Genomic DNA, 26,702 nt, shown 5'->3' on the forward strand with positions numbered 1-26,702 from the left:
ACTCTGGGCATCATCATTATTGTTCTTATGGGCTTGCTGACGCTCTACTGCTGCTACAGAGTATTAAAGTCCACAAAGTCCATACGTAAGCCAACCACATGACTGCTCTCAAATAAACAGCCAGTCTTTCACATTTTTTTACAGCCCCAATACACAAGGCTAAAGTTATGAGCGATATAGTGACTCAGTGTAGCTCTTAGACAAAAACTAGTCCATTATGGGCTTAAGATGTTTATACCATTCTCAGTTTAATGCACAACGGGGGGCATTATGCACCTAATTTTTAGGGGACCCCAGTGACAGATCTGGTACTTCTTCATGTGACAGACAGGATAATCCATGGCTATAAAGTTGGTTTGATGCACAAGGGTTCAGATCATGAGTGTTACAGTTCCTGTGCTCATTTTTACATAAGCTGGTCTTGCTTAAACCTAAGAACTGTAGTACTGTACTGGGAGTTTTGTTCCGTCTTCATATGTTCCTACATTACTGCCAACAAAATCTGTTTCTCCATGAGATGTTGACTTCTGTAACCCTGCGTTCTGTGATAGCAGGTGTTTCGCGTGAGTCCTGTGTAATGCACAGCTCTGTCTTTGCAGCGTATGTCGATACCTCAGACTGGGAGTTTCCTGATGTGTGTAAATATTACTTTGGGGGATTCGGAAAATGGTCGAGTCTTGTTTTCTCACTGGTGTCACTGATTGGTGCGATGGTGGTCTACTGGGTCCTCATGTCCAACTTCCTGTTCAACACAGGAAAATTCATTTACAGTGAGTGTTTCTTCTCCCCGCCGTTCCACATTTGTTCTGCTGTCCATTAACTGATGGACTGATATTTTCTAGGAAGATCTGTATAACTGCTGTATCTGTATATTTCTCACAGACTATGTTCACAATGTCAACACATCAGACACTTTTGGCACAAATGGAACAGATAGAGGTAAGTGGTCACATTGATTTTTATTATTGTTATTATTAATTGGTCTGAAGTCATGAGCCTGGTCTATTTGGATTCGTTGAGCCATGCAGAGTCCAATGATACCCAGAGTTCAATGCTTTGCTGCATTTAGTTTGAACGAGTCTTGGTAAGTGTGATTGGGAAGGTTCACTCAGGATATGTATAATTTCGAGAGATCTAGTGCGTGGCTGCTTGAGTCCATCTTTTCTAATTCAGCCGTATTGCCTATCTTCCATTTTCAATTTTGTAGAGAAGGTTTTGCCAATCCTCTTAAATTTTGAAGATTCTCCTGCTGGCTAGGAGACTAATATTGCTAAATTGGAAATCCAAAATGCCCCTACATATTCTCGTTGGTTATCAGATGTCCTTTATTTTATTAAGTTAGAAAAGATACAATTCTCACTCAAGAAGTGTTTAAATAGGTTTTGGAAGTTGTGGGGTCCACTCCTTCAGTATATTAAAGAGTAATTCTTCACCCAGTCCTAATTAGGACATTTGGGCCTGGCGCGTATGGAGTAAGACTTGATTTCTTATGGTTGGATTACAATTGTCACAAACAGCTTGAATAACTGACTTTTTATTCTGAGTGTGTTTTGTTTGTTCTAGGTTTTTTTTGTAATTAATTATTGTAATTGATATCAGTTTTGTATCTTGTTTTTATTAATATTGGTACAGACTGTTTTAATTTTTTTTTTTTATATTCTTTGCCCCATGTGATTTTCAGACAATTAATCCCTGGATTTTTGATATTCCAAACCATTTTTCTGTGACACTTTCACAAATCTGACTATGAAGATCATAAAAGGCAAATATCTGTATCTTGGTAATGCTTCTGCTTATTGAAATGAAACTTAAATAAAAAAAAATAAAAATCTGTTAAATTTGGTTTAAAAAGATATTGCCGTAACTTTTGAACTGATTTGCCTAAAATGTCAGTTTATAATACTGGTCCAGTATTGGAATCAATATATTCTTTAGACATGCTGCATTTCATGTGCTTGACCATTCATTCAGAATAACAATTGTCTCTTTCACTAGTGATCTGTCCATATCCAAATTTGGATCCAGACGGAGACAGCAGCACTCTCCAATACTATGTGAGTGAGAACAGCACAGGACAGGTGTTTGATCTTTGGTGGAGTAAAACCAACACCATCCCGTTTTACCTCATTGTTCTGCTGCTGCCGCTGCTCAATTTCCGCTCAGCTTCCTTCTTCGCCAGGTTCACCTTCCTCGGTATGGCCTTTATTTTCCCAGCTAGAGTGGTAATATTTCTGCTTTGACGGGGATGGACAGCAGCTTGTGTTTTGCTCCGTTAGCTGCATCTACCATGAGGTTTTCATTTATTTTCACAGGCACCTTGTCGGTGGTTTATCTCATCTTTTTGGTCACATATAAAGCCATTCGACTGGGCTTTCACCTGGACTTCCACTGGTTTGATTCATCAACGTTTTTTGTTCCAGGTAAAGGAATCTTCTTCTTTTTTTCTTTTTTCTTTTTTCATGCAATGTCTTGAAATCACCTGTAAACTAATTTTAAAGGGATATTTATGGTTCTTTATTCACTTCCTTTCACATGACTGCAGTGAACTTTACAAAGCTAAACATCAGTCCACATCGTAACCCCTACAGTGTTGTAATGTAAAAGTAAAAAAAAAAAAAATACCATTTCAACTTTAACCCTATTTGCCTCTGAATATTTTGAACTCATCCAGTGATTGATGGAATAAATTGTATGACGTTTAAGTGATGATTAAATGGCCATTACCAGTGCAAAATCAGGTACTCCAGTTTAGTGAGTCGTTTTTCTTCCCATGATGTCTGGAGGCAATCAAAGCCCTGACACGAGTCATGTGAAAGAGTTGTGATAGTGTGTATCAGCACTTACTGTTCTCTGTGTAACGTGTGCTTGTCTTGGTTATCTCTGATTGAGTTAGAGTTTAGATCGCTGTTTCCTCAGCTGACTGGGGTTCTCACACTAGCATTTTTCATTCACAACTGCATCATCACGCTAATGAAGAACAACAAACATCAAGAAAACAATGTGAGTGTTCTCAACCTGTCCACATCAGTGTATTATTACTGACTCGAAACATCATTTCTGTCCTCGTAGGACTAGTTCCATATCACACTTGTGCAGCGGGTGCAGAAAAGTTTCTTTTTTTCTGCTACAGAGAAACTAAAACGTTTAGTGCTGCAAAAAAGACATAATGCTGTAGTTTGCACAAAGGGAAAATGGGATGAGTCACTGTGGTCAAGAGTGAGTGTTCAGGAAGATCAGAAGGAACCTGACAGTCAGCCAAACTGAACATTTTTCTGTCTAAGTAATGTTTTTGTGTGAGAGTGTGTGAGTGAGAGTGTGTGAGTGAGAGTGTGTGAGTGAGAGTGAGAGTGTGTGTGTGAGTGTGTGTAAGTGAGTGAGTGAGTGTGTGCAAGTGAGTGAGTGAGTGTGCGAGTGAGTGAGTGTGCGAGTGAGTGAGTGAGCGAGAGTGAGCGGGAGAGTGAGTGGGTGGGAGAGTGAGTGAGTGGGAGAGTGAGTGAGTGGGAGAGTGAGTGAGTGGGAGAGTGAGTGAGTGGGAGAGTGAGTGAGTGGGAGAGTGAGTGAGTGGGAGAGTGAGTGAGTGGGAGAGTGAGTGAGTGGGAGAGTGAGTGAGTGGGAGAGTGAGTGAGTGGGAGAGTGAGTGAGTGGGAGAGTGAGTGAGTGGGAGAGTGAGTGAGTGGGAGAGTGAGTGAGTGGGAGAGTGAGTGAGTGGGAGAGTGAGTGAGTGGGAGAGTGAGTGAGTGGGAGAGTGAGTGAGTGGGAGAGTGAGTGAGTGGGAGAGTGAGTGAGTGGGAGAGTGAGTGAGTGGGAGAGTGAGTGAGTGGGAGAGTGAGTGAGTGGGAGAGTGAGTGAGTGGGAGAGTGAGTGAGTGGGAGAGTGAGTGAGTGGGAGAGTGAGTGAGTGGGAGAGTGAGTGAGTGGGAGAGTGAGTGAGTGGGAGAGTGAGTGAGTGGGAGAGTGAGTGAGTGGGAGAGTGAGTGAGTGGGAGAGTGAGTGAGTGGGAGAGTGAGTGAGTGGGAGAGTGAGTGAGTGGGAGAGTGAGTGAGTGGGAGAGTGAGTGAGTGGGACAGTGTGAGTGAGTGATTGTGAGTGTGTGAGGTGAGTGAGTGTGCGTGAGCGTGTGAGAGTGTGTGTGCGTGAGTGAGTGAGTGTGTGTGTGTGTATGGTTTGGCCATAGCACTTCATTGCACAATGTCCAGTCACTGAGCAAACATATGAATTGTTCGTTGTAACAACATGAAGATATGAAGACAAATAATTATTTTGTAAGATTTATATTAGGTGAATTCTTACTAAACCTTTCAAGAACACTCAGATCAGAAGAAAACATTTTTTGGAAAGAAGTGTCTTATGCTGATCGAGGCTGATCAAAAATACAATAAACATTATATTACTGTGAAATATTAACACTATCTAAAATGGTTGTTTTTTTATTGTACTATATGTTAAAATGTAATTGATTCCAGTGATCAAAGCTGAATTTTCAGCATCATTACTCCAGTCTTCAGTGACACACGATCCTTCAGAAATCATTCTAATATGCTGATTTGCTGCTCAAGAAACATTTCTGATTATTATCAATATTGTACTGCTTAATATTTTTGTGGGAATATTTTCTTCATATGTTTTGGTAACAATGTAAAAGTCTTTGCTGTCACGTTTGATCAATTGAATGCATCCTTGCCGAATAAAACTAAAACCAAACTGAAAATAGTGTTTTATTTATCATCATTGTAAAACATTTGTATTTCATAGTAGTATAGTGACAATGTCTGAGACTGATCCAGTAGTGTTGTGCATCAGCTGTAGTTCAGTAGTGAGTGTGAACTGATGCTGTGTCCGCAGGTGCGGGATCTGTCGTTGGCGTACCTGCTGGTGGGGTTAACGTACCTCTATGTGGGCGTGCTGATCTTTGCTGCTTTCCCATCACCACCGCTGTCTAAAGAGTGCATTGAACCAGTAAGACTGAGCATGCAACTGCAACTCTAATATCATATATTTTTTCAAAGCGAGCTGTTTGAGGTGCATTCATTCATACTGACATTGCCTCGTCCTCCTCTACAGAACTTTCTGGATAACTTCTCCAGCAGCGATGTGCTGGTGTTTGTAGCGAGGGCTTGTCTTCTGTTCCAGATGACCACCGTGTATCCTCTGCTGGGGTACCTGGTGCGCGTGCAGCTGATGGGGCAGCTCTTTGGGGACCATTATCCCAGGTGAGTAACAGTTGTGTATGATAGTGAGTTATGACTGATGGGCGCATTTGAAATCTTTAGTTTCAGATCAGTGCTTTGTTACAAAATCATGTGATATTTTCAAACAAGGCTTAGTTACGTCATACTGTTTTGAAACATTTTGAAATGTCAGCGGTTTAATGTTGTGAGGGAGTTTATCCCAGTTGAAGTCTTAAACCAGTATTAAAAGTATGTTTGTACCCGCTCTCGAGTCAGTTTTTAGTGGAATTTTTCAAATTCTGCTTGTAAAAGTGTTCAACATATTTGTACAAAAATTTTTGTATTTCATGGTATTTAGTGCAGTTCCATGGCTTTATCCAGCAGATGTCCTCACCAAGTAGAGTTTCAATCGCTTCAAAACAGCAAATCAGTTTAATTAACTGTTTAGCTTCATGACACATCCACTGAAACAATTGAGAAGTGAATCTCTGAGTCTTCTTTGCTGTTTGTTTGAAATGAAGGTTCCTCTGAATGAAAAAGGTGGTGTGGGGAATCATCCTTTATAGAGATAATACATAAATATGAAGAGATTGAATAATGGCAAAAGGCCTACTTTTGAAAATTAAAGCACGCTTTACAAAATAGCTGAGATCATGTAACATTCAAAACAGTTGCCGCACACATTTTTGTCCTTTAAAGAATGAAACACTAAAACAGATTTTTGAGATGTGCGTTGCACATTATGGAACAAAAGAGGAAAATTAAATTATTAATTTTAGACTAAGTGGCCTTATTCTTTTAGAAGGTGCTGTTTCAGAGTTATTAACATAATGTGGCATTATGTTAAACAAACAAACAAAAAACAGCTGTGGATCATCCAGATAAAAACACAGTAAACTTTTGAACGGGGTCATTTTTATAAATTCAACTATTATTTTCTCTTGTGGGTTATGTGAAATCTCTTATTCAGGTCAGTACTAAATAAAACTAGCATGCATTTTGTATACTTTGGTAAAATAATTAACATTTTGCAGAGACTGCAAAGTGTTTGTAAATTTTGACCACAAGTGTGTGTTTGAAACAGTGTCGCATTTAAAAGTTAACATTACAAAAGCACACGGGCACATCTTTTCAATGTAGACTACTTCATTGTCCGTAAAACCTTTGACGGAGTTGTCTTCCTGTATTTAATGGACCAATCGTGATGCTTGAGTGTGTGACTTCCTTAAAAATCCTGCATTTAAAGTGTTAAGCCACAGCCTCATTTATAAAAATAAAATAAAATGACAAAACCCCATGTAAATGCCCTATACTCAGTAATTTCTCAGATTGATGTGTTGGAGCTGGAAGAGGTGCTTGTAAATCATATAGTATGAGCGGGACACTGACTTGCACTGTATGCTTACAAGAATGATCTCAGTGTACTGACATTATTGATGCCTCGTCTTTCCATTCCTAGTTTCCTTCATGTGTTTATTCTGAACCTCCTTGTTGTGGGAGCTGGAGTCCTAATGGCCAGGTTTTACCCCAACATCGGCTCCATCATCAGGTAAGAGACTGTTTCCTGCTTCCTTTTTTAAAACAGGAACTTCGTGTCATTATTTCTTAAACTGGGCAGAGGCTGTGCGTATCCAGCAGTGCTGTGAAGGATTTGCATTGAACTCTCTCTCTGCCAGACTTCAGTAGTTGAGTTTCCAGACTTGAGCCTGTTTATCTCTGTGGAGCTGTTGTACACAATCTGTATTGTGTGAAGCGCTATAGAAATGAAGGTGACTTGACTTTGGAACCGCAGGCTTTGTAAAGGTTGGTTTCCTCTCAGGTATTCGGGGGCCCTATGTGGCTTGGCTCTGGTGTTTGTGCTTCCCTCTCTGATCCACCTGACCTCACTGAAGCGCAGAGGGGAGTTACGCTGGCCCTCCGCCGTCTTCCACGGCTTCCTCGTCCTCCTCGGCGTGGCCAATCTGTTCGGCCAGTTCTTCATGTAGCACGCTGTGCCTTAAATGAGGCGCTCATTGTCTGTGTTTACCTGATGGAAGAGGTACTCTGTGTGTTGGGAACGGTTCCTTGGGTGCTTCTCACAGGAATTAAGTCGTGGTACTAGAAGTACTAACCAACTAATTAAGTACCTGTGAATTTCATTACAAGAAACTCGCTCAAAGTTAGTTTTTACATTTTAAAAGGGTTTAATTAAAGCTATGCATTTATCATATTGCTTTTAACAGCTCAAGAAAAGCTATTTCTGCAGGGATTCAATCATTCAGTTGTTTTTAAATGTATTTAAATTTTCTTCAATCGCTAAAATCGCCATCTTAAATCAAGATTTGTGTCCTCGCTCTGAATTTGAAACATTTAGTTGAATGCAGAGTGAAGAGACTCATGTAGCATGTAATGAGCAGGGTTTTTTATTACTAGAACTGTACTGAACGCCAGTGACTTCTGTGTAACATCACTGCTAGAGTGTGCTTGTAAACTATTCACATTCAAAATCAAGTTCTTAAATTAGGACCTTGCTGCAGATTAAGTCAGTGTGCAACATAAATGGTAATGGTAATGAAATGTAACCCGCTTACAGTAATTAATGGATACATAAAGGGAAACACAAGTCTCTAGGTTTGGTTTCAAGTCCAATGTTTTGGATGACTGTTTGTTACTGATCTTTGTGTCGTTCTCCAGCTGAATCTGTTCTGTGTGAGTCCATGTCACTTTATGAAATATGTGCACATCAATAAGGGAAGCTTAACTTTGCACACTTTTGTGAGATTCCAAAGCTCGAGTCACTTTTAAGTGTTTGTACATTTATGTCCATTTCTGTCTTGTGTATTTTTAAACCATTAAATTTAAGTGACCTCTTTAGGAAAAAAAAAAGAAGGAAAAAATGCATTTAATGGGATAAATTGAACCCGGCTCACAATAACTTAATTCAAACCTGTAAAACTCCAATAAAGTGTTGTTAGCAGTATAGTGTTTCCTTCATGATTTCCACTCATTTAAAACCTGCTGAAAGTTTAAGGAACATGTTAGTCAACTATGAGTAAATGTTTTCATATCACAGCCAAGCATTTTTTGAATAAAGTGTCAGACGAACAAAACTACATGCTTCCAAAACGGTTTTCAAATGTATTTTGTGATTAAAAAGAATAAACTTTGTGTTGTTGTTGGTTTGTTATAGTTGATTTGTTTTAAAATAACCAGCTAGTTCGTATAGAATAAAATGAAGAGTGTTCTTGTCATATACATTTCTGAAATGAAAAGGTATTTTGCATGAAAAAAAAAAAAGACTTTTCAGTTTCACTTCATCGGTAACACTTTATTTGAAGGTGTCCTTGTTACACGTTACATGTGCTTACTATTATAATAATTAATTATGCATAATTACATGCAAGTCACCCTAATCCAAACCCCAAGTAATCCTAACCCTATAGTAAGTACATGTAGTACTTAAATGTATAATTACACTGTAACAAGGACACCTTAAAATAAAGTGTAACCCACTTCATCTTTTTTGAGTTTCATCTTTTCTGTTACACAAAGGAACAGGCTGGTGTTTTGGGATGGAAAATAATTTTTAATGTTGGATTTAAACTTCAGATAAATGTAATACTTTTAAACAGGGGTGCTTATGAAATGTGACGATGCCTGTAAAAGAATCGCAGGCATGTTGCTTTGCAGTTATTATCAGTGTTAGTGTATTTGCAGTGCTGGTGACCGTGTAAGGCACAGGTTCTGCACTCTTCTGTTGGTTGGAGTTCAGGTGAAGAGTTCTGCATAATCTGCTGCGGCTGCTTTCTGTCCACACGCGCGCCGCAGACACTCCTCCACTCCAGACGAGTTCAGCGGCTCTACCTAGTGCCACAAAATATAGAGTTACACATCACCACACACACACGAACACCCTCTCAATCCAACTCAAACCCAACCTACTCTGAGATGACTGCTGAAATTGCACATATCCACCGTTTTCCTACGTCTCATGATGCTTTGTGTCAATTATGGTAGTAACTTCCGTTAAACATTATGCAATCAGTGAAAGCTTCATTCTATGCAACAAACACAATAATAAGCATTTTCAAAAAAACGGTGTACAGTGAGGTACAACAGACTGTGTATAAGCCCAAAAAGTCAACTATTTCTCCACAGCAATAGTACAGACGTGTTAAAGTCCTCATGAAATCAAGATTTACATTTACTTCAGCTCTGGAATGGCATTCCTCCTCTGATGACGTCAGTTTGACGGCTTGGGCGGAGCAGAGCCGCTGAGAAACAGAGTTGCGACACTCCCATAGGCTTCCATAGGAACTGAGGAATGCTAGTAAAGCGTGTCATGGAGCAGCCAATAGATCCAGTATTGAAGCCCATTCATTTCAGTGCTTCTCAAGCACACTTGCCAGAGAGTTGAGGAAATTACAGCAGTTTTTGGCATTTTAACGCATTAGTTTACTTCTCGGAAATCTGGCCAGTAGTTGTATTTTATGAAACGCGTTATAGTTAATGTTTAGTTTTAGATAATAGGCAGTTATGCTATATTTGCAGTGAGAAACACCTTAATAGCGATCATAACCAGATGCTAGTTGTCATATTAAGTTTTTAGTCTTTCTGCAATCTTTCTCTCCCTGTAGGAAGTTGAATGAGTTTCAGTGAAGACTGCCCATTAAAGGAATACAAGAAAGAGTTTCCCTGAATGCAGTTGGTTGCCTTGTGTTTTTTTAAAACGTTATTTTAAATTTTTTTTATTGGGTTAAATTACGTATTTGCTGGCCTTTTTTAACATTCACTTATATTGTCTTATTACATAAATGTCATAAAATAATACTGGGATGTGAGTAATTAATCTTTTTAAATTCAACATTAAAAAAAAAGCAAAACTTATAAGCATTGAGTGTTTGATAATGTCTAAATATACAATGCAAAACATACACAATCAATGCACATGATGTGTTGTTAATCACTAGAAATTGCTGAAAATATAGTGAAACTGCTTTCTATCCTACTTAAACCCATTCAAACATATTGACAGCTCAGAGTTGTTTGGAACTATTGAGCGCTCCATGAACCACGTGACCGCGTGGCAGCGAGATCAAAGCGTCTCGCAACTGTTTCTCAACGGCTCTGGGGCAGAGTATCCTTAACCACGCCCCTCCAACCGGAGTTTGCTGCGAGCGAGAGGTGGAGAGGAGGTGCTTAAATAAAACCCCGCCCCTTCTATTTAATATTCGGTTTCAGTCGTAAATACGTCATAATACTGAAGTAAAGTCAGAGATGCTTTACATTTCTGGTCTTTGGTGTTTCTAGTCAAATTAACATATTTTCCAAGTGGATAATATAACTTTAAACCTATGAAAATGGTTTTAAAAAACATGTGGCACCATAGTTTCATCACTTTACAGTGTTGCAATGACCGTCTTTTTGCAGTAACTCACTTGTCATAGTTTAATGAATGGGTAGATGACATCATCCTACATCGCTGCAGAAGTACCGACCCAGTGTTTGCAAAGTGAACATGCAAAGAAGATCAAATGCCCTTTACAAAAAAACGGCAAAACAGCGATGTAGGACGATTTTGAAGTTGGAGGAGAAAATGAGATGGAAGTTTTTCGACATACCCTAACTGTCATGAACCGGAAAAAACAGAGTTCACTCAGAGCTAGACAAAACAAGCGTTTGAGGTTAAAAAGTATATAAATTGTATTTTTTTTCTAGAAAATAACCGATCGTTTCGCTAGATAAGATCCTTCTTCCTCGGCTGGGATCATTTAGAGACCTTTGAAGCTGCATTTAAACTGCATTTTGGAAGTTCAAACTCAGGGGCACCATAGAAGTCCATTATATGGAGAGAAATCCTGAAATGTTTTCCTCAAAAAACATAATTTCTTTATTGTAATAGAAATAATAAGCATATTAGAAAAAATATTAATGCTGTCTCTTCATTACTCCCCAGAATAAAATGCGATTATTAAACGTAGTCAGCGTAGTTATCAATACACAATCAATGCACATGATGTGTTGTTAATCACTAGAAATTGCTGAAAATATAGTGAAACTGCTTTCTATCCTACTTAAACCCATTCAAACATATTGACAGCTCAGAGTTGTTTGGAACTATTGAGCGCTCCATGAACCACGTGACCGCGTGGCGCATCAGGACTTGGGCCTGTGGGCTGTGTTGGTTGAGATGAAGGGAGGGTGTCAGGATCTTCGCCTGAACACGCCCACTCCTCTGTGTCAGAAGCATGTGAAGCACACAGGCAAATCAAAGCGTTGCGGGTAGAGTGAAGCACGCGGGCCGGCATGAGTTCAGTCGAGCCCGATGGAACCCCGCTGCACCTCTGTTTCTTCCTCCGAGGCTCCTGGCGAAAGAAAGGAGATCCACGAGCAAAGCAGGGAGAGACTCATGCTCTTGCAGTGAGAGCATTCAGTCCCAATGAGCGCAGTCTCAGCATGGGCGCTGCCCAGGTAAGTGACGCACTCACCGTACCCGTCTGTGTCATGCAGAGGTTCCCTGCATGAGCCACACTCACGGCGTGACATTTGCAACAACGTCACAGTGAAATTTGCTCCGAAAATTTGCTCTTTTTAATACACCGGATGGCTGCAGGGGAAGGCTTGCTCTGCGATATTTCCACTGCCAGGGGCTCTTCTACGGCGAGCAGCAGGCTGATCTTCTTGCTTTGGCTTCTTTCTTCAGAGTCCAGCGAGGAGATGATCTTCATCACTGAATTCAGAAAAATGGCGCTCTGAGCCTACTTATATAGCAGTCGGCTCCTCACCTTTTGGCGGGTTGAAGCGCCATTTGTTCGTGCAGCTACACGAACGTGAACAAATCAGACTTCAGCATCAGAGTAAACAGGAGTTTCCCCATAAGCGTGTTAAACGCAACGAGAGAGACCGTTCGATAGGGAACAATCAGTTCATAAATGTAAACACAAAAATGTGTGAGGACACTTGTGCATTTATTTATGGTGTATTTTTTGTATGTAAATCTGGTCACACGTGAACAATAATTCATAAGTATATTAATTTTATTTTCTGAACGTGAACATTTTTTTATTGTCCTCATTTTTAAGTCACTTTGGATAAAAGCGTCTGCTAAATGACAATGTAAATGAACATGGTGTTATTATTATTTTTTCGGGATGTGCACACCTGAAGAAATAAAATCCAGAAATGGTTCTGGATTCTGCTGGCCCAATGTAACCTGTTTGCCCAGGACCAGTGAGTGACGTATAGCACATTTACCTGATGATATTCCAGCAGTTCAGTGAGCGAGCTGAATCTGATCTGATCTCCCAGCAGCATGTAGCAGTTCTCTGAAGCATCAATCAGCAGGTGCTTGATTCCCTCACTGGATCGGTAGGAAAGCACATATCCAAAGATCCTCTCGCTAACACGCACCAGGAAGTCCCCAGGCTCGCCCTCCTTCAATAGCACCTCTGCCTGTTCACGAGATATTATACCTGCAGGTAACATGAGATTATGTGAATGATGGGAAATCCAGCAGCATTGTGTGTAACCTCTAGTAGTTTATACTGTAAGTTAAATGAATGAATATAGTCTGTTTATTTCTCACCGTGAAACCAGGATGCGATCCGGCTCTGGTCGCGCTGGAATCCTGCTCTGAGCGGCAACTGTTCCTCCTTGAACCAGCGAATAATATGGTCTCGGCTAGACGCTGACAGTGAGCGCCGCATACCACCCTTCCTGCCAATCAGAACACGAGACGTTTAATTACTCTCATATCTTAATCAAATCCTGGATCATCAACCACCATACAGCACAACCCCAGAACTGAGACATCTTTTAATGTATGTAACGGGAGAATGTAAATCTTAAAAACTGACAGTGTCTTTGCACAACAGATGATGTGTTGAGGAGAATTCCTTGTCAAAACACGTAACTGCACAAACAGTCTGCAGTACGACATTCCTGAGATGAATCAGACATCTGAATGAAAAGATGTGACATACAGCTGCGATCAATATATCACTATTAATAGCACTATTAAGAGAGACAGGTGACGTTCCAGTTTTCCCAGAATCAAGGTCTCTGCATAACTTTCTGATTACTGACTATTAGATTACTAATTACTGATAAATAGATTATATTATGCAGATTGTTATATTTACATCAAATTTAAAGGTGGGTGAAAAAATCTAGGTCAAAGTACAATATTTTACATCTCAATACAGTTATCAGTATTCTCACGTTAAACTTAAGATCAATATTTGAGTTGCATGCATATTTTTGTGAAAAAGCAGGTTAACCAGCATTCAGAGCAAACCTGAATAATGAACATATTGCTGCAATCGTTCCCCAATAAATCAAACTCAATTTCTGTTCCACTAAAATTCAAACTTAGAACAATTTACCACAGTTTCAAATGAATACGCTACTGGTAATATTTGTTATTTTATTGATTGATTGATTGATTGAAAGAAATTAATGCTTTTATTTGCAAAGGACACATTAAATTAATCAAAGGTGACAGTAAAGACATTTATAATGTTGCAAAAGATTTCTATTTCAAATAAATGTTGTTCTATTGAACTTTCTATTCATCAAAAAAATCCTGTTTTTAAATGTTTTTACTATTTTTTTGATCAAATAAATGCAGCCTTGGTAGCTTAAAAATATGCAAAGAAGATCTTGGGGACCTCACACTGTTGAATGGTGGTGTCAATACTAAATATAAAGAATTGCTGCTACATCACATCTTGACCCGGATAATGCCATATTGACGGTCTCCGCTCATTGGTTTAATAGACTGTGTTTACATGCACGTGAATGTAAACCAAAATTCAATGGTTTTTTTTGTTTTGTTTTTAAATCTGAATAAGACAACTAACAATCTAAATTATATGTAATTTAGAAACCTTATTCACAACATGCACAACATGTCCAAATGAAAAGAAAATTATTTTTGGAGTGAAGAGGACGTTTCCATACAAACGTTAAAGGAAATGAACGTATATTGATATGCAGATGGCTGAGAGCACCATAAGAGTCCCATGACCTACATTTGGCCTTTGATGGCCCCTTCTGTGTGCTGTTAGCAAGAGCATGAATGAGCACGAGTCAGGTTCAATTACTGTCCATAATTAGAACAAAAGAACTCAAATAAATGTCAAGAGCAAGCCTTTCCAGTATTTCCACATGAGAGTAGCAGGAAAAGAAGAAGCCGTTCACAGAATATGCTGATTACATCAATACAGGAATATTCCAGTAGCAGGGAAGCATGGAATCTTCTTCAGAATAAAGGCTTACTCATATTGTTTTTGGTAAATGATGTGCATGTAAATGTGGCCATTATGATTGATTATGATCTTTCAAACCACCAGCCCTTCTGTTTCATCACTTCTTTATTATTCAGGTACTGCCACTGGCTCTGATGAGAAGCATATCACACGACTCACCGACTGATAGCACTGCTGCTGTTTCTGGGTTTGGGTTTGGGTGGAGTGGTTAAATCGGTGCTGCCGAAGGCCTTTGTCATGGCCTCTACACGTCCTCTTTCCAGAGCTTTAACTGAGCGCCTGCGGTGGTCCTCGATAGTCTGCTTGGCTAGAGATCGTCTGCGCGTGTCTGCAGCTTTTGACTTCTGCACTGGAACCACATATGCAAAATCACACCGGTTATTCCTTTTATTTATGCATGACTGAGAAAATACCAGCACAAACAGAACCACAGAGAACAAAACATCCTTTCAAGAACTGTCATGTGGCCGTTAAACCCCAAATAACAAGTTTCTTTGTGTAATTCTCAATATTCGGAGCGATGATTTTCAGTATTATTAGTGTATTAGGTCACACTTTATTTTTAAGGTTCAATTCTCACTATTAACTAACTATTAGCTATGAATTTTGCCTCAATAAACTCCTAATTTGCTGCTTAATAGTTAGTAAGGTAGTTGTGAAGTTTAGGTATGGGTCGGATTAAGGGATTCGTGCAGAATAAGGCATTAATATGTGCTTTATAATAAACGGCCAATAAGCTAGTAATATGCATGCTAGTTAAGAGTGAGAACAGGTCCTTAAAATAAAGTGTTACCCAATAGTATATTAATATTTAAGATTTAGTGTATGCATAATTTGAGTTTAAAGTTTTACGCTAATTTGTTTAATACTGAGATACAATAAAACATGTTACTGTATTACAGTAAAGAGCATTTAAAAAGCATTGGCAATTATTCTCAAAATAATCTCAAAAGTATTTTGGGTGGGTGATATGTACAGTAACTTTCTGCCTTAAGAACATGTTTCTGTGAGATTCACTCTATTTCCCATAAACACTGTAGATGCATATCATAAACAGTTCTTAAGTTGTAATTAGTAATTGTTGTGTAGATTGTATGGTTTTCTTTACATGTCTTCTGCCACTCCTTGTCCTGCTCGTCACGAGTGTGTTTACTGCCCTGCACCTCCTTCAGGCTGATGTAAATCTGCTGTTTCCTCTCCTGCTCCAGCCTCCTCAGCTCCTCCTCAGCCTTACGCCTCTCCTCCAACTCCAGTTTCTGACAAAGAAACGCCTCCAGGTCAGGACAGACCCAGAACATTTGCTTCTTCATTTGTTTAAAGCAGAAGGGTTTGTGTTTGTGTGGCAGCAGTACCTTGAGTTCCTCCTCCGCTCTCCTCTGCTCCTTCTGCTGGACCTCCTGCTCCGACAACACAACCTGCTCCGGTTCGAGATACAGGCCAGAAAAGCGCTTCTCCAGCTCAGCCTCTTTCTTAGCCCTGTACATTTAGAAGTGAAAAGAACACTTGCATAGGTTATTAGAGTTTTTGGCGGTCATGAATGATTCACAGAACTGAACAGGAAATAGTTGCTATGAGGGGAGACCAGGAATGTCAACGAGAACACTCATAACAATAAGAGGTAAATTCCTTCAAGACGTAACAGAAAAAGAAATGCCTTGTGCTTACGGTCTAGTACATACTCTTTAAAAAAGGTATGTGAAAAGAAGCCAGACAAGCTTTTTTGTTTTCCATGATGTATTTTTCATGATATGAAATTCAGGTCGCTATTACATTTACATTTAGTCATTTAGCAGATGCTTTTATCCAAAGCGACTTACAAATGAGGACAATAAAAGCAGTCAAAACTAACAAAAGAGCAACAATATATAAGTGCAAATGACAAGTCTCGGTTAGCCTAACGCAGTACACGTAGCAAGGTATATATACATATATTATACACACACATAAACACACACACGAAAAGAAAAACAAGTAGATAGAATAGAAAAAAAAAAAAAATTTTAATAAAAAAGATAAATATAGATAAAGAAGAATTAAAATAGAATAGAAAGTGTTAGAGTTAGAGGGTCAAATAAAGGTGGAACAGATGTGTTTTTAGTCGTTTCTTGAAGATGGCTAAGGACTCAGCCGCTCGGATTGTGTGTTGGATTTAAGCTGGTATTTCATTTCGTGGTAGTTTAATTTTGCACATAATAAACAGTTACGGTCAGTTACTGTCATGACTTATATTACACAGAAGTCTCTTCAGTTTAACTCTGCACTTGGACGTTTGCCCTTTAGTTCAGTGCAGTTATCTGCAACACATATTGCATCATGGAAATACCTGCCATTTGGTTTGTTTGCACTGATATACACCCAAGCAGGCACTGATTATTATCATTTTACATCGGAAATGCCTCTAAAACCAGAAACAAATATTCATTTTAACTTCAGTCCAGCAGTCCCATTGAAAAGAGCAAGTGCATGAGGAGGAAGTGGCATCAGCAGGAACACAGTATTAGCACACAAACCCTGTGATGACGACAGCCCATCAAACTGGTGAAATATTTAACTAGTGTTGACCGAGTGGATTACTTTGTAGTTTATGCCAAGCAATACATTTTCAGAGTTAAAGAACAATTATAATAGAATAGAAATGTTGCCTTAACCTTCAAGTTGAAGCACTAAAATTACCAACTGGAAAGAAAAAAATGAACTAAACTGAACTTGGAAAAAAAAACAAAATAGTAATATTAAAATGATAATAATAAAATATTTAGTGCCTCGCACACCTGAATCAATCATGGGTGCGTTGGATTTTAATGAGCAACGTTTCGATCAAAATTTCTGTGAAGATGCAAACTTGAGTGGTGTGCGGGACTAATAAAAATGACAAAATTAGTAAAAGTTAAATTGAAAATATTCAAAATATAATACTGATGTTCAATGATGATTCTCCTTAGATTCTCATGATACTTTTTCAGTATTAAATAAAAAAAATACTATAATACACTGAATTTTTCATTTAAATCTGCATTAAAGGCAGTGCAATAAATAATAACATTATGTATAGCTACTTTATAACTTAAATAATAGCCTATATAATTGAGATTGCATTACATTAAAGAAAGCTGTGAGTATGACTGGTGCAGTTTTACCGGAGCTTCTCGGCCTCTCTCTGGGCCTGCAGTGCTGCTCTCTCAGCCATGATCTCGTCACTGATCTGATCGTAGGGTTTGTCATCAGGATGTTCTCCCATCACCCAAACCCACACGTCATCATCTAGACCCTTTATCCACGACACAGTCTTTCCTGAAACTGCACAACATTCACAATGATGACAATGGTTTTGTGGCACTGAATAAAACGAATCTGCCCATGCCTAATAAATAGAGTAGATTTCTATAGCACAAAGCAAAGCTGTCTCTCTTTGTCTCTTTGACTTTTTTTGACCAAAATCACAAATGAGATCGCTTTAAGTCAACATGAATTGTTGGTCGCAACCCATTTTACTTCCATAATAGTACATATTTTTGGGAAACGGAATATTTTTGAAGAAAAAAATGTAGGATAGGACTTGATTATACTGATTGGGAATTGACTGAATAAGACACTGAATGCCTACTATTTAACATTATACAATAGGAACAAGCTATTATAAAATGTGACCCTGGAGCACAAAAGCAGTCTTAAGTCGCTGGGGTATATTTGTAGCAATAGCCAAAAATACATTGTATGGGTCAAAATTATAGATTTTTCTTTTATGTATTATTATTTTTTAATACATTTAAAAACTATTCATGTGTCATTTATTATTACTCTATTTATTTTTCCTCGACTAAAAAAAAAACCCTTAACACCATAGTAGTTATTAAAGTATAGAATAACACATTTACTCACTGTCACATATTTGAAAGAAATCTGATGTCAGTACAGTCAATATACAAATGTAAACAAGGAACAGGAAGCAGGAAAAAACCCGTCTATCAATCACCCATCACACTCACACACACACACACACACACACACACACACACACAGACAGACACACACACACACAGACACAGACACACACACACACACACTTACCACTGGAAGTAAAGGCTTCACACACTCATTTCTCTCGCGAGGATCAGTGCAGCACATCAGTGGTGTGTCTATAACGAATCCAGATGAACCTTTGCTGAGAATAATGCTTAATTTCTGTTAGAACACCTGAGTGAACACCTGAACCCCTGTCCAGAAAGGTAAATGTCGAGTGAAATCTGTGGTCATGTACACACCCTTAAATTCTTCCAGCCCAAACTGAGTTCCCTCCTCCTACACTGGTTCTTCCTCCGGCTCTGTGTGAAAGACTCTTTCAGCTGCACGAGAGCCGCTTTATATGCCGCTCTATTGCACGTGCGTTTGTGCGTGTAATAGTATTAGACTGCGCGGGATACTTCATGCTGAAAATACTTTGTCTAATCTGACCCTGAAATTATGAAACATTAAGCTAAGAAAAAAGCAAAAAGAGGATAAAATAAATAAATTGTGCGCGGCCATTTCCCACACATTTGGCAATATATATATATGTGCTGTTAGAAACCCTGAGTGAACACCTGAACCCTGTCCAGAAAGGTAAATGTCGAGTGAAATCTGTGGTCATGTACACACCCTTAAATTCTTCCAGCCCAAACTGAGTTCCCTCCTCCTACACTGGTTCTTCCTCCGGCTCTGTGTGAAAGACTCTTTCAGCTGCACGAGAGCCGCTTTATATGCCGCTCTATTGCACGTGCGTTTGTGCGTGTAATAGTATTAGACTGCGCGGGATACTTCATGCTGAAAATACTTTGTCTAATCTGACCCTGAAATTATGAAACATTAAGCTAAGAAAAAAGCAAAAAGAGGATAAAATAAATAAATTGTGCGCGGCCATTTCCCACACATTTGGCAATATATATATATGTGTGTGTGTTTGTGTGTGTGTGTGTGATTACAGCATCGATTAACAGACTCAGACTTTGAAGTGATTTGTGCAAGTTATGACAAACAACGTGCACTAGGTGGCGCACTTGTTATAAACCGCCACCGGAACTGCACATGGGTTCATATTTCTTGCTGCGTGCCCTAAGAGGTGCAATTTCCGAAAAGTAGGCCATTTTCTAACTTTACCTTTCAGATAGGCCTATGCAAAGTGCTTGCATATACAGGCGACACACACACACACACACACACACAAAACAAAATCACACTGACACAAAACACTCACAAAAAATATTATTACACCAGTACATCAACTCTTCCATTGTGTTAGACTGAAACAAATTGATAAAAAAAAAAAATAAAAAAAAAACACTCAGCAAATATGATTAAAAGAGCTACTCGCATTGCCCTCCGACACAGTAGGGGGCGTGATTTAGCTGTGCTCATTTCTTAAGAGATGATGAAGCCAAGCCTTCAATACATTTAGCTTTTATTACAACGAGAAACAGTGCAAAATGAAGAATATTTTCGCTTTTTTTTAAATTCACTGTGGAGTGACAGAGGATTTTTTCTTCACACACAAATATCACAGTCTATCAATAATTGACTATTTAGTCAGTTAAATGTTTTTGTTATTAAAAGTTTTGTTCAAGTTATTATTTACAAAAATGTCCACAAGCTGGCAATTATATAGGCTACAGCTTTACGTGCAATTCATTTTTTTAGTCATTTTGCAATTTTGACAAAACTTCATCTATGTGAGCAAGCTTGAAACCTTGACAAATCAGCAGAATTTGCAACAACAATGTAGAATACATCACTGAAAATACAAGTTTGTATGGCATTAAAACACATATACAAGATCAACGAATGCAAAAAATTTCAGTGACAATGCAGCGGGTCTAAAAAAAGTAAATAAAAAAAAAACCTAAACTGGAAGCAACCTTTAAAAATCTTCTTAAAAATAAGAAATTATTTTTCTGTAGATAACGTGTGGTGATTAATTAGATTTTTTTTCTTGTTAATATGCTATTTTTGGAGTTATCACGTTAAATCTAAAGTTATGATTTGCTTCTTTATTAGGAACGTTTCGCGGTTCATCCTGTGTAGGTACAAGTCTCCTATAGCATATTTTGACAAAGTCTGACAGCTTAGCCACATTTGTACTTTACCCACTATTTACCACAATGATAGCATTTGTTCAGATATTTTTGAAAACACTCTAAAATAAGTTTGCAATAGTATGAGTTTCGGGGAGAAGGCATTTCCTGCATTCACTCTGTAATTTATCCATGTTTATATGACGCTGTGATACTATCTCACTGGGGCTTCTTGTGGCCTTGGATGTTAGATGCATCAAGGGTGTAATTAGTAGTGATCCATGATGGTTTACATACTTGGGCCGTTTGATGTCAGCAGTGTTGGGAGGTGCAGTGTTCCAGCATGAGCCCATCTCTGGCTGATTTGTGCAGTATGAGATAGAGTTGGCTGGAGGGACAGTGAGGGGCTGATATCACAGATAAACACCTTTGTATGGATCAGGGGTGATCCACAGTACGTTAATTTTAAAGTAGAATGTCCTCATTTTCTGAACTAAAAGCTTCTGATGTAACCCAGTTCACAATTTGAGGGCTAATTTTGATGTCCATTCTGCCAGTGTTTGGGAAAGTTACTTTTAAAAGCAATGCATTACAATATTGCGTTACCTAAAAAAAAAAAACGAATTGTGTTACTTAGTTACTTTTATGGAAAGTATTGTTACTTTGCTTTATTTTTTCTTACATGGGCTGGGCTTGATAACAAAAAATAATGAATAACAACTCTCTTATTTGAGCAATAAATCAAACACACACACACACACACACGCACAAATGTGATGTTTAACGAAAGTCATTTTTGTATATTTGCATGGTTGAATTTGACCATCAAAGGTCAGCAGTGACCTTAAATGCACAAATGCATATTTGTGTTAAATGCACAAAGCATATTTGTCTGTTCTGTGCAAGTGAGAAGAGTAAATACATGTTCACATTTAGTCCAGAACTACAGAAAGCATCACACGGCGCACACAACACCTCTGCACTCACTCCTGATTTCTCTCAGCGTGAGGACAGGAGAGCTGTCAGTCAATACATGGGAAAACACAGTCACTGCCATTACTTATTTGAAAAAGTAACTCAGATATTTTCAGATATCTTCTTTACCTAACTCTAGTTACTTGTAATTCGTCACCCCCAACACTCGTCTTCGCTCTGTACGACAGAAGAACAGCAAACTGAAAGTGTCATAACACTCTCAAAGATTTCAGGTGACACTAAATGCAGAGGTTTTATTTCAGTGAATTTCAGTGTGCTTCTGTAGTAGTATGCAAATACTTGTGCTGTTGATCTTGAATCTCCCATATGAGCACATGTCCTGAAACACATATCACATAGTTATGAATACTATTAAATTATTTCACATGAACGGACAGACAGGAAGCTTCATCATTAGTACTGTGAGGAAAACAGAGCACATAGTCACATATATTCTTATAATACTTCCTGTCATATGTTAAACCTGATGTCTAAGCGGACGGAAGACATATCCTGATGATCTGAACTGACTCTGTGCAGCTCTATAAAGGTTTTGTAGACAGCAGGATGCAGGAATGATTACTTCAATAAAATGTTGAAAATGAGCTTTGTCTTGTCTGTCATATGTGACCCTGGAGCACAAAACCAGTCTTAAGTCGCTGGGGTATATTTGTAGCAATAGCCAAAAATACATTGTATGGGATATATGTATGGGTCAAAATTATAAAAAAAAATTTATGCCAAAAATCATTAGGATATTAAGTAAAGATCATGTTCCATGAAGATATTTTGTAAATTTCCTACCGTAAATAGATCAATTGATTAGTTATATGCATTGCTAAGAACTTCATTTGGACAACTTTAAAGATGATTTTCTCAATATTTAGATTTTTTTGCACCCTCAGATTCCAGATTCTCAAATAGTTGTATCTCGACCAAATATTGTCCTATCCTAACAAACCATACATCAATGGAAAGCTTATTTATTCAGCTTTGATGATGCATTATTATGCATGATGCATAAATCTTAAGACTGTTTTTGTGGTCCAGGGTCACATATACATCACTAAATACTGACGTAGGTTTAGAGATGTGTTGGATTTTTAAGATTTAAGATGTCCAGCACTCAGATGTTCCATTGTGTTTTCATTTATATTGGATATAGATATTTTGCCGAACTGATTGAATAGTTGACTGCTTTGAAAGGCTGCAGTCAATGTTCCCTTTGAGTTCAGCAGTCATCTCCTGGATGTTTGAGCTCAATGACAGGGGTGTCGTGTGACTTTGACAGGTGCTGGCAGCCATGGAAACACCCTGCTTCTGTGTCTAGTCCATCAGGTTTGTGCTTTACAATAGAGCAATAGTGTGATTTATGCTGATATATTTTGAATGCCAGCCAAGTATGTTATCAGTCAAGCAAATGTCCCACTCTAATAACCGTTTTTCAGAACTTCCTGCTGTTTTGACAATCTTCCTACATAATGTAGCTATGGTACAGTACTTCACAGCGCACAAATCCCAACGCTGCTCCTGGAGGACTAGTGCATTCAAGTCCTCCTGGGAAGTTCGTATTTACGAGTTGACATGTCGTAATTACGATGTCAGGTGCGTTCAAGTCACTTTGGTTGGTACAAGATGGCGATTTAACTTTTCTACATAAAATTCAACTATTTTTTTAACTCTACATCTACAAAATGATGAATAAAGAATGTGCATCATTGTGTTTTTGCTTTTTTCTGTTTTTATTCAATTTATGAAGGTGATGTAAACTGAATCATTATATATTCTATGGTAATTATACAATAATATAATATTTTATTCATTTCAACAAATTTACATTCAATACAGATGCTGCATATCTCTAGTTTTTGGCTGCATCCATTGCATCCGACATATTTTCTCACTGACACGCCCCCAACTCGGAAACTCAGGCTTAAAGAAAATTTTGAGTTTCCCACTCGCCAATAATGACTTTGTGGTGGCGTTCATGTGCATTCAACTCGTAAATATGATCTATCCGACATGACTTGAATGCACCATACTGTACCTTCCTGACTTCAGTTCCAACCCTGCTCCAACACACCTGCCTGTGCTTTTCATGAGATCCTGAAGACCTTGATTAGCTGGTTCAGGTGTGTTGGATTAGGGTTGGATCTGAACCCTGTATGAAGCTAGCGTTCCAGGACCGGGGTTGGCCACCCATGCTTTAAAGGGATTTGAACTGCTCCTCAGTGAATTGTGACTCATTTCAACAGAGTGCTGCAGGGATGACATATTTTTGTAGGCCAAAAACTGGAAACGATTGGCAATTCAGCACTTATGGTTCCCTCGTCCTAAAATCAATACGTCTTTTGAATGGGTTTTTGGTTAAATGCCAAAAGCCGGGCATACACTGTGTGATTTCAGCAATGCTTTTGTTAAATACCAACTCTCAATGTACAAGTAAATTGCATGCGATGTAAAGCCAAATGTCAGGATTTATGTGATCATGTTATACGGTCCAATCATCAAGCTTCAACTTGACTGCTCACACTATAAGTGTGAAATGTGGGACTCCCCAATCAATCACATAATCACAGTCTAATAAATCCTATTGAATATGTTCTTCGTTGAAATAAAAAATTTCTCCAACTAAATGTGTGCAGTTTTTAATAAATGCCGTTTGGGTGGACCAGTGCCATCCTGGTCCTTATGATCCTGGGAGCTTTTCAGAGCCCCTCGCACCCAACTCAGAGAGATTAGCCTCTCTTACAGGAAATAGGAGATCATCATCGTGGTAAGACTTCCTTCCTCTGCGTCCAGGGACCATCAGCACCAGTACCAGCCCATGGAAAGAGGACCCTCTGATTTACCATCGGGAGAGCCAGAGAGCCTCTGCCAGGGGCCACCTAGACCCGTCTGTTCAAGGAGGTGCGCTAAAATAATAGAATATTAAAAATAATCGCATTGACACTTACAACCCTGTTGTATTGGATTACTGCACTGTTAAAGAGGAAACTCTTCACTGAGAGTCAGGACAGCTGTCACGGTCGACAGTAGATGGGACAGAATTCCCTAATTGGATTTTACGTCAAGGGAATTCTGCAATCATGAGCCAGATGTGTCCATCTGCTTCACAGGGAAGCTCTTCCCCACCGGTGTACCCCAAACTCACTTCAGCTGCCAGAGTAAGCTTCCTCCATCCAGGAGCAGGATCGGACCCTAACGTCAGGAATCCACGGATCAGACCTAAACTGAGCCCCAAGCCTCTCGTTCTTCCACCAGTTCCTGTGATTCCAGTCGTAACCCCCAGCAAGCCGCGGCAGCCGCACACGAGCTGGGTGCACAGCGCCAAACAGAAAGAGGAAGCTGGTGCTCAGAGCAGAGCGAAAGAGAGCCGGAGAGCCGAAAGGACGTCTTTTCTGTCTGCTGTCATCGAGCGGACCTCAAAGCTGTATGGATACACACCTGCACTGCGTCCCAGCTCCTCCGGGGAGACACCTGCTGATATGACATCACATCTCGATGAGGACGGCGGGGAGACTTCAACACTGACGGCAGAAGCACAGTCTATTGCAACACAGACCGCCATGGTGCCGTCGGCCAGACTTAGACCTGCAGTTCCTGTGAAGGTATATCTGCGCTGCGTCTCTGTTATTAATCCACCGAACTGGAAATTTAGATATGCGTATGTGTGTATCTGATGGGTTTGCATATATGCTGTTTACTACATATAACTGATTCTGAGTGATTGATTTGCTTGTCTCGGTCTAGTCTGGCCAGTGCTGTTTTAGACTGGTTTGAAGAGAGCCTCTTTGGAATTTGAGCATGCTGGGGATTGTTTGTCTCTCCACCCAGATGGGCTGATTACAGCTCATATCTCAATCCCATCTTTGCCATACCTCACATTAAATGGACTAGAACCAATTTTCATCTTCCTATTTTACTTTTTAAGAGTTGGAGAACTGTACAATGGCCCCAAAACTTATTTTGGACATTTAATTCATGCTTAAATTGTATGGAGAAAATATCAAGGTAAGTGTCATTTACAAAAACACATTAAGCAAAATATCTGACGGAGTTTGGAATACACCTGCGGCCACTCTGCTAGCACACTTTGATCCAAATAAAGCAGCACAGAGTTGATATTAAATTAGAAGAAGAACAGATGAACTGAAGCATGGAAATACATTACTATAAAGGAAAAAACTAGGTGGTGATCACTCAAATACTGAGCATTAATAAACACAATTACGCAGACACTTTTATCCATGCATTTAAGGCTTTCATGTAATCAAAATGCCCTACCAGTGTATTGATACTATTATCGCTGTAGTTTCTCTGGGATCTGTTCAATTTAGCAATATCAAACAAGTGCTGTTGAAATAAATCCCAGCATAATGATATTCAGTACAACAGCACAGTCGTGAATGTGACACTTGCTTTTATAACTTCATTGAACAAGAATTTTTAAATGATTATTAGAGTTATTTACATTTTAGATCAAATGTGGCCAGCAAGTTTGGATTGTTTTTCTCTGTTAATGAAAATAGTCTTCAAATAAACTAAAGCATCAGGCTTCGAATGTCCCGGAGCATCACACAGACTGGAACCGAGTTGTGAATGGAGGACTGTCCTCATAAAACCTCCGATTTAAAGGAAAGAAAAGATTCATAACCCGAACAGATCAGGGTCTAAAATGAACCCTTTTGCCACAACAAGACAAGGGCTAGAGCTGCAAGTATGAAACCAGGAAGCTGAACTTTGGGCCTTTTTGATAGTTACAAATTTGTATTTGAACCTCTTTTACACACATTTAATTATTTAGCAGACACTCTCATCCAAGTGATTTACAAACATGGATCATTGTAGGTCCATGCAATTTATTAGGAACCAACAGTGTATTTGCAGTACACAGTGCCAAGTTTCACATCAGCCCAGTCTTAACCTTTTTGAGTATATTACTAATTATTTATATTTAAAATAATTTTAAATATAATTTTTTTCATGTATATATATATATATATATATATATATAATATATATATATATATCACTTAATTTTTCCATATATTTTTAGTTTTTATGTTCATAATTTCATATATTTAAAAAATATATATCATTACAATATTTCTGCCATTTCTGCCATGCATTTGTCGGAAGTGTGACTACATGAGATCAAGTGAAAAATATCTTTAAACACAATTTTTGTGTTGAGTGCATAAGCTGATTCAAGCATTTTTATTTGTATAGCACTTTTCATAATCCATATATTACTTAAAAAAACAT

The 26,702-nt window shown here is 38.7% G+C and overlaps 3 protein-coding genes across 3 annotated transcripts in view; 2 read left to right on the top strand and 1 right to left on the bottom strand.

Annotated features, from left to right (window-relative positions):
- LOC107740785 (sodium-coupled neutral amino acid transporter 9) overlaps positions 1–8,126 on the top strand; it is an 18,946-nt gene extending 10,820 nt beyond the window's left edge. The window contains exons 6-15 of the mRNA XM_016553286.1: positions 1–85; positions 600–770; positions 883–939; positions 1,996–2,193; positions 2,313–2,420; positions 2,894–3,000; positions 4,842–4,955; positions 5,061–5,209; positions 6,627–6,716; positions 6,987–8,126. The exon at positions 1–85 is cut by the window's left edge and continues 1 nt beyond it. Of these exons, the coding sequence (XP_016408772.1) occupies positions 1–85; positions 600–770; positions 883–939; positions 1,996–2,193; positions 2,313–2,420; positions 2,894–3,000; positions 4,842–4,955; positions 5,061–5,209; positions 6,627–6,716; positions 6,987–7,152 (1,245 nt within the window). The 3' untranslated portion in view covers positions 7,153–8,126. The remainder of the gene's footprint in view (positions 86–599; positions 771–882; positions 940–1,995; positions 2,194–2,312; positions 2,421–2,893; positions 3,001–4,841; positions 4,956–5,060; positions 5,210–6,626; positions 6,717–6,986) is intronic.
- Positions 8,127–8,695: 569 nt separating this feature from the next.
- Positions 8,696–20,812, bottom strand: LOC107740790 (SH2 domain-containing protein 4A-like). Its single transcript, XM_016553291.1, has 8 exons — positions 20,683–20,812; positions 17,553–17,712; positions 15,768–15,891; positions 15,524–15,671; positions 14,575–14,764; positions 12,732–12,862; positions 12,401–12,618; positions 8,696–9,010 (listed from the first exon to the last, which is right to left on the bottom strand). The coding sequence occupies exons 1-8, from the start codon at positions 20,810–20,812 to the stop codon at positions 8,915–8,917; spliced, it is 1,197 nt and encodes a 398-aa protein (XP_016408777.1). The 3' UTR covers positions 8,696–8,914.
- Positions 20,813–24,812: 4,000 nt separating this feature from the next.
- LOC107740791 (PH and SEC7 domain-containing protein 3-like) overlaps positions 24,813–26,702 on the top strand; it is a 105,746-nt gene continuing 103,856 nt past the window's right edge. Inside the window, exon 1 of the mRNA XM_016553292.1 lies at positions 24,813–25,045. Coding sequence (XP_016408778.1) covers positions 24,923–25,045 — 123 coding nt within the window. The 5' untranslated portion in view covers positions 24,813–24,922. The remainder of the gene's footprint in view (positions 25,046–26,702) is intronic.

Source organism: Sinocyclocheilus rhinocerous, unplaced genomic scaffold (genome assembly GCF_001515625.1).
Source record: "Sinocyclocheilus rhinocerous isolate Xijiao unplaced genomic scaffold, SAMN03320098_v1.1 scaffold1097, whole genome shotgun sequence".
Lineage (NCBI taxonomy): Eukaryota > Metazoa > Chordata > Actinopteri > Cypriniformes > Cyprinidae > Sinocyclocheilus > Sinocyclocheilus rhinocerous.